General features: G+C 45.0%; 1 protein-coding gene across 3 annotated transcripts; it reads left to right on the forward strand.

The window, feature by feature from the left end:
• The first annotated feature begins 48 nt into the window (after window positions 1–48).
• HENMT1 (HEN methyltransferase 1) lies at window positions 49–10,841 on the forward strand. 3 transcript variants are annotated; one of them, XM_057310417.1, is made up of 8 exons: window positions 49–260; window positions 915–1,009; window positions 2,167–2,286; window positions 3,880–3,992; window positions 4,595–4,729; window positions 5,889–6,068; window positions 6,739–6,943; window positions 7,767–10,841. In XM_057310417.1, the coding sequence occupies exons 2-8, from the start codon at window positions 992–994 to the stop codon at window positions 8,199–8,201; spliced, it is 1,206 nt and encodes a 401-aa protein (XP_057166400.1). In that variant the 5' UTR covers window positions 49–260; window positions 915–991; the 3' UTR covers window positions 8,202–10,841. The 3 variants fall into 3 exon arrangements, with proteins under 3 accessions (XP_057166400.1, XP_026340454.1, XP_057166401.1); XM_026484669.4 differs by having other exon boundaries at window positions 6,739–6,913; XM_057310418.1 differs by lacking the exon at window positions 2,167–2,286 and having other exon boundaries at window positions 100–260.
• The last annotated feature ends 1,018 nt before the right edge of the window (window positions 10,842–11,859 follow it).

The following is an 11,859-nucleotide window of genomic DNA, read 5'->3' on the forward strand; positions in this document are numbered from 1 at the left end:
CAGCCTGGAGCCTGGAGGCACAGGGCGGGGCGCCGTGCCGCGAGACAACGCCTCCGGCTGCAGACCAGCGCGGACAGCGGGAGCGCCCACGGCGCAGGTGTGGGCGCCGCAGGTGTGGCCGCGGGCGGGTAACGTCACGCAGCGAGGCCGCGCGTGCGCGGGCGTCAGGGGCGGGGCCTGAAGTTAAATACAGTGGCGGCTGCTGGCCAGGAGCTGGTGTTCGCAGCTCTTTGCTTTCCCGCAGCTGTGCACCTTCAGAAGTAAGCCGTGCGGGGACCGGGGACTCGTGCTCTGTGAGGGCTCTGACATTAGGTCGCTTGGGACGGGAGGGTGGGGGTGAGATACGACTTCGTACTTATACGTTGGTATTGACATGTTGCGTACATTTTAGGTTGAGAACCAAAATGAAAATTCAAGTTCAGTGAATTGGTTATTGGAAGTGTTTTTAGTTTCTCAGTTACTTCGGGCATTGTTTTCCTCGAAATTCCATTTTGGTCACGTGTGAGAAAGTGATTGAAAAGCCAGCTATCTCATGGGATAGAGTATGTGATTCTTGATCTCAGGGTCTTGAGTTAAAGTCCCCACACTGATGGTGGAGCCTGATTAAAAAATAATGAAGCAGATAATAAACTTGAGGGCTTTAATGAAATAGTCATAATTCATAGGGTTGTTCAGATTGTATCAAACCTAACAGGAAAAGGGAAGAAGGAGAGGTAACAGCATTTAGCTGGGTTTGTCCTGATGAAAAGGGACTTGGGCTTTCTGAGCCTGTTTTGTCTGAAGCCATACTTAAGCAAATTCTGTCGATTAAGTGGTAACATGAGAGAAGGGAGGAAGCTTGCTCTCCCTTGTTGATCTAGGCAGCTATTGCGTCCAGGCTTCTTTATATAAAAACTACTGTTTTGTGTTTACAGCTGAGTCGTTGCTGATTCATAGAGCTTGAAGGAGACATTAGCTTTTGTTTCAACAAAACTTGAAACTTGGAAACAAAATGGAAGAAAACAAAGAGGTAATGCTGCTCTTCTTAAACCCGCTTGTATGACTCTATAGGGGTATCCCTGAGATGGATTGTGAGGTAGTTAAAAGCGAAATCTCATTAAATTTAGCTCCTAGCATTTCTTGGTGTTGGATGGGATCGAACAAGGATATACATAAAATTCTACATTTGGTGTGTATGAAGAGAAAAAAAGTATCAGTTATTTTAAGTAGCAAAATCTACTTTGAAAATACTCTTTAAGTGGTATTTTAGTAGTGTCAGTGTGCTTTTAGATCTGCGGGAGATTTTGTTCACTAAAGATGCTGATTGAGGAGGTGTGGGGTGAGGCCTAAGATTCTACATTTCCAGGAAATCTCCGGGTAAAGAGGACCAATGGCAATGACATTTGGGAGTCCGCTGTCCAATAGGGAGCCACATGCTACACGTGTTCACTGAACACTTGAAAAAAAATGCCTTATTAAGAAGACTTAATTAAAAAGGAAGTCTTCAAGGACTGCGATGCCACAAGAGCATTGCAGTAGGGGAGAGATGATGAGACTCCCATTTTCAACTGCTGGGGATTTATAGCCATGAGCAGAGGGGCTGAGCAGATGGAAAAGAGACCACAAGAGTTTTGGGTTTTAAGCATAATTTAACAATTCTTGATAAGGCAGCTCAGGGGGATCAGATTATTAGGGGGTGGTGGCAAGGAATTTGATCAGATTTCGAGATAAAGGGTGGGGAATTCTCTAAACTGGCTTAGTAGGATTCTTGATGAACTGCCCTAAGCAGGCCCAAGACTGGATGGTGTCCAGGTCAAGCCCTCATCAGAAGACGGCTTAGAGGAACCTGACTTTGGTTTGGTCAGCGAGTCTCAGTCTCCTACCTATGTGGACTCCACGCTTTGGCAGTTCAGTAAAGGTCCCTTGTGGCCAGGAGACTTAGAATTGTTAAATGCATTAGTAGTTTTCCCTTCAGCTGACTCTAAGCTCTTAGAAGCATAAAGCCAGATTCTCAATAAAAGACCGTGGAGGCTTTGATAACCATGCAGGAAATGAAGTACCAGTAGGTGATTTTTGGACAGAGGTGGTTGAAAGGCCAATGTATAGTACCAAGTACCTGGGAGATGAAGCTGATTTTTCCTTAATTCCTGAAGTTGTGCATGATTCAGAACACCTCTTCTGTTTCAGTCCAACAGTATGGATAATTGTGAATTTCCAAGCAAGAAAGTGATTGAGTTCAAACCACCAGTGTACGAACAGAGATACTACTTTGTTAAAAACTTAGTGAATCAACATGGGCTCAAGAAGGTACTTCTTTCCAAACACTTAAGACTGTCTTACCAACTGTTTAGTAAAAAAATACCAAGAAAAACTTAAGAAGAAACGGTTTGGCAGGAGACTATTTGAAGATGTGTTTCAAGGAAAGGGATTAGTGCAATAGGGAGAACGCTGTAAGATCTGCATGCATCAATAGTTGGAGAAACAGGTTTTTCTCTAGAGTAAACAACTGATCTGTGGGGGAGTGGGATAAAAGGGGTGGTGTGATTGGGTAGTATAATGTATTAAGGAGGGGTCCTTAAATACAGGCTGCTTCTGTCTTTATACTGAGGGCAGGGTAAAGTTCAGGGGTCTGTGGGAAGGATAGAAGCTTGAGCTGAATTTTGGTTAACAAGAAATTGGTTATACTATGTAAAAAGCAGTTTAAAGCTTCCTAAGGCTGTAGTTTGCTTTTGGACTAGGTTTTTTTTTCTTTTTCTTTTTTTAATTAAAGCTTTTATTTTAGAGAGAGCACAAGCCGGAGAGGAGAGGCAAAGGGAGAAGCAGCTCCCTGGCTGAGGGAGCCTGACTTGGGGCTCGATCCCAGGACTCTGGGATCATGACCTGAGCTGAAGGCAGAAGCTTAACCAACTGAGCCACCCAGGCACCCCTAGACTAGGTGTTTTACCCCTTCTCCAACTGTCCCATAAATGTGCCAGCTTCAGAAAGGAAAATTACTGCTTGTGGCTAAGGGTGTAATATTGTGGTAGATTGGAAGATTTACCTAAATTACTGAAAGTAAAAAAAAAAAAAAAAAGCACACCTGAGGAAAAATTGGATTGAATATAGGTTGAATGTGCCTATTGCTAAGGTATAGTTATATTCCCTTGGGAATTAAGTTTTTTTTTTTTTTTTGGAAGCAACTTAGTAAATGCTGTAATATATTGGTTTTTTGATAGAATGAATTGAGGTAAACTTTAGTCTGTTTCAGATTTAACACTCCATACATCTTAAGATAATATGGTATCTTTCATGTCTTGAGTATCCAAAAATAGTTAAAATCTGCAGATACCCCCTTAAGGCTGGCTTAGAGCAATTAGCAGCCCTAGAAGCTGATTTGGGCTATCTTTGGGATTGGGTGCCATTAAACTTTAAGTATTAATTTCCTTTTCCTCCTCAAGTGGGAATCAGAAATTTAGGTGATAGTGGTTAATGAAGACTTTAGTGCATAATCCATTTAATACATACAAATGGACATTAAGGGGATTAGATTAAGAACACTGAATACAAATCCCTAAAACATTGGTCACGATGGGGCACACGTCTTAAGTTAGAAGCTGTTCAGAGGTTCAGAGTTCTGTTTTATAGGGTACCTGCCTGCCATGTAGGGTGTTCTGGGTGCCAGGCCCCTAGGATACACTTGGTACTCATCTGAATTCCTTTCTAACCGTCCAAACACTAACCCAGCTTTATTTCCTGCCCACTCCTCCCTTACGTTTCAGATTAATTTCCTTTTTGTGTACTTCTACCAAAAAGATTTTGACATAAAATTATGTGGTAATTCTGATAACCAATTACACTCAAAGTTTTTGGTCATATTTGAGTTCTGGCAATAATGTGTTCAATGCTGTGTTTCACCCGTAGATTGCCGACTTGGGCTACGGAGATGCCACACTCCTATGGATGCTGAAATATCACCGCTGCGTTGAATGTCTTGTTGGAGTAGATATTGCCGCCCAACCCTTTGAATGGGGAGGGTAATACCAAGTTCCTGAAAGTATTGTGCATTCATCTAAAACTAGTGACAGTATGAGGAAGTGTCAATTTTATGCATCTTATTTTAAAAGATTGGCACTATGAGAGCCTTAAGCTCACCGAATGACTTTGCCATAACATTGTGAATGATAGTTTTTCCTACCAATGTAGAAAGTGTAGCCTGTTAAGAAATTACAGCGGACAAGCAGTGCAGATTCAATATTCAAATGGCAAAATCTCTTAATGCTGGACACCAGGAGAACTCAGAGGATTGAACTTGCCCCAAACTCTTAATTTAAAGCCCGAGCGCTCTCCATAGTCTCATACATATAGACTTGCAGATTTTTTCAGGACTTTTTTCTTCTAAAGAAAGTTAATCACTGATCCAAAGGGAGCTGGAAGACCAAAAGTATTTGGCAATATTCAATCTTGTTCTCATTGGCAGGTAATCTATGAGGAAGTTAACCCTATGAGCCGGTGCTTACTACCTCAAGTCATGGAAAACTCTTAGGTAGATAATGATCAGAGGATCAGATAATCAGAATTCTACAGCTAGTGCAATTCTGAATAGATAATAGTGTTAATGTCCCTTCTGTTTTTGCAGGGGTAGGTTGTCTCCAGGAGTGGGGGGTTTCATAATTCCTCGGGAACTAGATTTGACCATAACCTTGTACCGTGGTTCTGTGGTACAAAAAGACTCCCGTTTGCGTGGATTTGACTTGATAACATGTATTGAATTGTAAGTATTAAACTGAGTCTTACTGTATAAGTTAAAAAAAAAATCCGAATTAGTTCTCAGTAAATTTAGTGTCCTAACTAGATTTAAGTCGTAATCTTCGAATTCATTTGTAAAGCAGATTGCTTGACAGGATTGACTTTAATTTCAGAAATAGTACCAGGAATATCCTTTATCCAGATTCAACTATTAAAGTTCTCCTCTTTAAAGATTTTATCTGAGAGCAAGGGAGCACAAGAGTACTAGCAAGAGAGCATGAGCTGGGGGAGGGGCTGGTAGAGGGAGAAGCAGATCCCCCTCTGAGCGGGGAACCCAACACAGAGCTCAACACAGGGCTGGTGCTTGATCCCAGGGACCTGAGACGAAGGTAGACACTTAACCGACTGAGCTGCCCGGCCTCCCCTACTTTTAAACACAGTAAAATATTTTTGAGCAGGGACACCTGGGTGGCTCAGTTAAGCATCTGCTTCGACTCAGGTCATGATCCCAGAGTCCTGGGATCCAGTCCCACGTTGGGCTCCTTGCTCGGTGGTTTACCTATTATGTGCTCCTCTTACTGGTCTGAACGGTTGTTGTCCCTCCCATTACCATCCTGCTGAGCTGTAGTGGTTGTGGGGAGATATACAGGCACATTAGCCCTAAATCATGTCAGTTTGTTGTCTTTAGAAACTTTATATTTTTCAGGCATACACTCACCGTCAAATGGTTCTCCTGTTCTTCTTTAAGGCAAAGATAGAAGTGGGTTAGATGAACACACAGCATCAGGATAGAGATGGCTCACTGGCTCTAGTGGCTGCCTGTACTGGGACAGTTGATCTGGTCCTCGGGTGTGGGTGAGAATCTAGTGGGATCTGATGCTGAAATCCACAACTTTGTAAGGCATGGTTCTGCTCTCACTCTGCTCTTGTAGCCCTGCAGGCCTCCTGGGGGGCTTATACTTATGCTTATACTTTTAGTTACTGACAGTGAGGCCTAGAGAGCCCTGAAAGAGGGGACAACATAGTCCAATGGCAGGGTGAGAATATAGGGATAGTTGGTTTTAGGTCATGGAAGTACCCTTACATAGATTCAGAAGGGATAAATATAGAGATAGAAATTGTTTTTTGCTAAATCAACTAGGAGAATAATTGCATTCTTCTGTCTTTCCCATTGACCATTTCAGGATAGAACACTTAGATTCTGAAGATCTGGCCAAGTTTCCTGAAGTTGTATTTGGGTACTTTTCTCCGGGTATGGTTGTCATCAGCACACCAAACTCTGAATTCAATCCCCTGTTTCCAGCATCAACCTTTAGAAACCCAGATCACAGATTTGAGTGGGACAGAAAGCAATTTCAGACGTGGTGAGTTCGTAGGTGTTTTTGTGAATTTTTTGGTGGGGGGTAGGGGGGAGATTACCCCACAGGAGTTTAAAATGTTATGGAGTCAGTCTTGATACCTATACATAAGTTTTTTGTCCTAAAAATTTCCCAAAATTCAGCTTGGCATGTAAGAGGGACCACCATATTTGGGCAAAATAAATGTAAGTTTTTGATTTCTTAGGTCTCAGGCAGCCAAGCAGAGTGTGAGGCACCAGGTGTGTTGATAGGAAGGCATGAGGAGTGGGAGTATTGGTGTGGAGATGAAGAAACAAAACAGAGGGGGTGTAGGGCAGTGAGGGTGAGTCTCATGCCGTGGCACAGTGTTCCCTGCCAGGGCCTTGACAGGTGGACAGATGGTCATGTTTCTGGCATGATTGCAGACCCAAATAGGAGTTGGGATTGTAGCCATTGTGGTCTCCTTTTCATGCCTACACTCTGCTCCATAACTTTCCCTTTCTCCATATTTTTGTGATTATGTGGAAACTGACTCAGGACCCTAAAGCCCCTCAGAAGCAAGCAGACCCTGTGTGGCATTGTGTGTTGCTGTAAGAACTTGCAGCTTGAAGTATTGGAGCTCATTATATTATGTTCTATTCTACTGGGGATTTTTAATTTAACCATAACTTCCAAAAATGGGTTCTTTTGATTTTAGGGCTTTGGATGTGGGAAAACTCTACAGTTACTCCGTCGAGTTTACTGGTGTGGGGGATCCACCAGCAGGAGCTGAGCACGTTGGATACTGTACCCAGATAGGGGTCTTCCAGAAAAACATAGCAAAGGCAACTGGATCGAGCATTTCAGAGCCAGAGGAACACGTTTATGAAGTTGTGAGTATTCTTCGTGAGGCAGCGACCAGGGTAAGAAGTATGCGGATTAGGATGGTGAACTCTGTAGGGGTCCCCACTGTAGAGATGGATGTAAATGAGCTTAGACTCCTTCATGCCCACAACTGCCCTCAGGGTTGGTCTACTTCACCCTGGGGACCACCTGGCCTTTTGCCATGTCTCAGCACCTTACAGAGAAACATCAGGAGTCCTAGAAAGCTTCCAAGCCGATGTGCCAGCGACCCCCTGTTGTAATCTGTTGGGATCAGCAGCAGGAAAGATGAAAGCCAGCAGCACTTCCCGTAGCGTGGCTCAGGAAATGAGTATTGCAGCTGAACCTCCAAGCTTCTCAGGCTCTCTTGGTTCAGGAGGTTTGGTGAGAATAAGTACGTTGCCCTTCTAAGAATTTTTCTTTTTCCCATTTCTTTCTAATACAAGTAGGAACATTGTGTTGGTATGAATTGGTGGAAACCTGGCTTGGGAGACTTTGATCATTAGAATTTTTTTTTTTTAAGATTTTATTTATTTGACAGAGACAGTGAGAGAGGGAACACAAGCAAGGGGAGTGGGAGAGGGAGAAGCAGTCTCCCAGCAGAGGAGCCTGATGTGGGGCTCGATCCCATAACACGGGGATCACGCCCTGAGCCGAAGGCAGATGCTTAACGGCTGAGCCACCCAGGCGCCCCCGATCATTAGAATTTTTAAAGCAGATCAGATAATGTCTGCCTGTGGTTTGATTCCCATTATATTGTGGCATGCGTGATTCGATATATGTGTAGTTACTATGTATAGTTAATATATAGTTCATAATGTGGTAAGAGGTTACTAATGAAACGTCTTCCAATTTTTCCTTCAGGTTTATAGAACCTCATACCCGAGTTTGCAGCAGAGAAAATACTTCCGGTTTACTCTGAGCATTGAGGCGGTGAAAGCAATCGACTTAATGAAAAGCAGGTTTCTCCGGGGTCTGAGGAAGAAGGAGGGCGATCGAGTGGTACCACTTGGCAGTTGCACCCCACAGCACGGGTTAACAGAAGCTCAAAGAGCCGAGATAGAGCAGTCCCCCAAACCTTACAGTGTGGGGGAGAATTTCTATGTACCCCTGGAAAGACTCATTATCTATCCGAAGGTGAACCACTTGGTGGCAGGTAACGTGGAGAAGCTGCGAACAGTCCTTGCCGAGGGGCTTCGACTGAACCAAGACCAGACGGCTGTGCGGGTGGAGCTGGTGGATTACAACACACAGCGCCTCTTTGACGAGCATTTGGTCAGCCCTGCGCTGGAGTCCTAAGTTAGGCGGCGTGGTTTCGAGTTTTGCTAGGCTGTCCGCAGGGTGGTGGCCGGTTCCCGATGTGCTTGTTCATGTTCCTGTTAGACCCATGTTGAATGTGACTTAAGCAATTTTTAAAGCAAATCGGATTATCAAATAAAACCTTTTCCCAGGGAATAAGTAGTTTTAAAAGTTTCTAGGATCCTCTCCCTCCTTTGGGCTAAATTCTAACCTGCAATACTTGCCTACAACATCAGACAGGAAGTCTTTGAGGATGAGAGTAGCTGCCTCCCTGGCAGCTTACTGGGTGGAATTGGGGTGGTCGAAGCAGTTGAGAATCACCAGCTTCACATTGGGGGGAAAACTGGTTTAAGTGAGATCTGAGTGTAGAGGTTAGCTGACCGCGCTCGGCGGCTCTGCCCCCAAAGGGACCTATTCATCTGCCTTCCTGTTCTGATGTACCTCGGGGACAGTTTGAGTTTTTGCGACCACTTGCATATTCCAAGTCCTGTTCCAAGGAGAAAGAGCAAAGAAGGGGACAGGGTGGGTGCTGGCTTTCTGGTAAGGTGGTTTCTGCACCACTGTAAGGACCCCCTACCCCTCGAGAGCTGGGGCTTGTATTTTCTTACTCTGGCCTGGTGTGTGCCCAGTTCATGTCCTCTGGGAAGAAACAAGGAGCGAAGGACCTTTGGCCACTTGCCAGTCGGCCACAACTGGCATATCCTCACTAACCAGGGGCAGGCTGGAGTGTTGGTGCCTTGGGAAAGGCCTCTTGGGGCCATAGTTCTCAAGCTGAGTTTTTTGAAGGGTTAATAAGTAGAAAGTGGATTTGAAGATGGGGTGGGGAAAGAAGGGACTTAGCAATAGAATCTGAGCACATGACTTCTTGTTAAATCAGCTGTTCATAGTCCCTCCTCCCCTACCTTTCTAGACTGATTTTTTTCCCTCTTGAATGCCTAGGACCTGTAGATATACTCTTGTTACACCCGCCCCCCCCAACAAAAGGCCCCTATCTTTCTAAGTCTCTGCATGACTTCGGCATATGGCTTCCTTCCCATTTGTTAGAGCCAAGGTTTCAAGCCCAGGCCCGCACTCTGTCTTGTTGTCCTCCAGGCTAATCGATTACTTTTGTTAAAGCTTCATCCCTTCCTGAGAACCTTCTAAAAACGATAGCTGTGGGTGATGGAGCTACTCTCTTCCCATGTCTCTTTAAGTCTCTGTGCGACAATGTCTTGATACAGCCCTTTGTACATGGAAAGGTTCATTAATGGTCTAAGCCAGGTGTCAGATATTCTTGTAGAGATAGTAAATCTTCGCAGCCTTGCCAACTACTGAGCTCTCTGGGAATTGAGGTGGAAAAGTGGCCAGAGATAAGGTGGAGGTGTGTTCCACTAAAGTATAGACTAAATGCATCGCACCCCCCCCCAGCTTGTGCTCTCACTCTCAAATTTTAAAATATTTTGAGATGGGGCGGGGGAGAGGAGAAGCAGGCTCCCTCGCTGAGCAGGGAGCCTGACACGGGGCTTGATCCCAGGACCCTGAGATCATGACCTGAGCGGAAGGTAGATGCTTAACCGACAGCCACCCAGGCACCCCTAGTCACCATCTGTTCAACTTGCTAGCTGCTCTCCCTTTACTTCACCTCCCAGTGCATTCCCCAGCTCATGTAACCCGCGCCCCCCCCCCCCCCGGGGGGGCAGTGTTGGATGGCCACCTCCCCTTCATCCTTGCTCTTGCTATTTTCCAGCAGCTTCCTGTGAAAAGGGGACGTGAGGGAATTTTAAAATTTTGAATCATGCTTTGCTATCAATAGGTTTTTCCTCCATGCAGGCTGCATATTAGCCCCTTTGTGGGGGAGATGTTTAAAAGTCTTTAAGAAGCTTCCCTTTGCTTTCCTGTAGGGAACTCCTGGCTGTGTATGTCCTTTATATATGAGGTGAAACGAATTTCCTGTTATAAAACCAAAGCCAAATGCTGGTTTGAGGAGCCTTTGGTTGCAGAGACTCGGAGCAACAGGAAGCAGAGTATCTGAAGTTGGAAGGTCTGGCTGAAACTTGATACTCAAGATGTTTGAAATCTTGATGAGGAAGGTTTCTACCTGACCTTTAGCCTCCCTCCAGAACCCAAAAGAACCCTACCAATTAAACTGTAAACTCGTTTTCTCTATAATCTAAAAGTTAAATTACAAAAGTAATACTGTAAAAAGACAATTCAGAATGATAGAGCCCTTAAAGTAAGCTTTCTAATCTTTATGCTTTTTCCTTACTACCTGCCCCCAAACCATCTTAGGAAACCCTGCACCTCAAATGCAATGCTTTCTTGAGCAGCCCTGCCCACCATTCCTCATAGAATTCCAGTGGATTAAAGTGTCTATTTTATGATACTAATTATTTTACATAAATGGTATTGACTTTTGCAGCTTCCTTTATCGCTAGCAATGGATTTTGTAAATTAATTTGCATGCATTTTAATGAGCACTTTTCTTGGGGCACCTGGGTGGCCGGTTAAGCATCTGCCTTCAGCTCGGGTCATGATCCCTGGGTCCTGGGATCCAGTCCTGCATCAGGCTCCCAGCTCAGCGGGGAGTCTGCTGCTCCCCCTCCCTCTGCCCTTACCCCTTGAGCTTGTGCTGTCTCAAATAAAATCTTAAGAAAAAAGTGATTAAACGTTTTTTTTTTTAAGTTGATGCTAAAAAATCCAGACTGCTAAGGACAACAAAGTGTCTTCACTCTTAGAGACAACAAAGGTTCCAGTTTGGCAAGAACCATTGCCTTTTTCAGGCGGGTGGATTGTTCCTTTTTCTAGGAAAACCCTTGGAATGGACCGCAGGGTTTGTAAACAAAGGCCTCAAAACATCTACGAGGTCTTTGCTGAAAGGAATTCACTGCACTGAATGGCAATGAAAAATGTGGTCGGGTAGGAGAGGCAGTTCTTGAGAGGGAAAAGTAGGACCATAGCCCACCTCCAAGAGTAGGTGTGGAATGTGTGTTACCAGGTATTAGAACACCCCTGGCCCTTGATCTGAATGAAGTTTGCCTCCAACTGTTCCCATGGTCTAGAAGCTTAGTCCTCACAGCACTGTGGCTTCAAGCGTAGTTGCCATGCTGTGGAGATGGCAAAGTGCCCCTTCGACAGCCCCTCCCAACCCATCATCCTCTGCTCACCTCTAGTCTCACGGACATCACACCCCACAGTTCAGCTCTCTGAGGTACTGCTCTCTGCCCCAGGGGCTCAGTTCTGTGGCTGCGTATCAAGGAGTAATTCCAAATGAAACTCAGCCAGATGCCAGCAAAAGCGCCTTGTTACACAGTGTGTTGAGCTGCTGACAGGAGGTCAGGGAGGACATCGTGCAAGGTGGAATCCCGAGCCGTACCTTGAAGGCTGCCAGGTGTTCACTATGGCTAACCTGCTTTCTCGCGGTGGCGGATGCACATCTTCGGGGATATCCCGAAACAGGGAACACTTGCAGGTTTTCTTGAGCTTTAGCTAAACAAAGCTGGTAGGAGCCAGAGGTCATAAGCTTGTACGGTAAATGTTGCACCACTTTCATGCTTTTGCAATTAGTATTTAAAGACCACAGCATGCCATGCTTTTTATACAAGTCGTTTGGAAGTCACCCATCCATGCTCTGCGCATTTACCCGTTGAGCCCTTCGTGTGCTGGTCCCGTTTTGTGGACT

The sequence above is a fragment of the Ursus arctos genome, unplaced genomic scaffold (assembly GCF_023065955.2).
Source record: "Ursus arctos isolate Adak ecotype North America unplaced genomic scaffold, UrsArc2.0 scaffold_12, whole genome shotgun sequence".
Classification (NCBI taxonomy): Eukaryota; Metazoa; Chordata; class Mammalia; order Carnivora; family Ursidae; genus Ursus; species Ursus arctos.

Coding starts and splice junctions, on each gene's coding strand:
- HENMT1 (XM_057310417.1), top strand. Junction 6,069..6,738: donor AGAAAGCAATTTCAGACGTG/GTGAGTTCGTAG, acceptor TTTTGATTTTAG/GGCTTTGGATGTGGGAAAAC. Junction 6,944..7,766: donor TTCGTGAGGCAGCGACCAGG/GTAAGAAGTATG, acceptor TTTTTCCTTCAG/GTTTATAGAACCTCATACCC.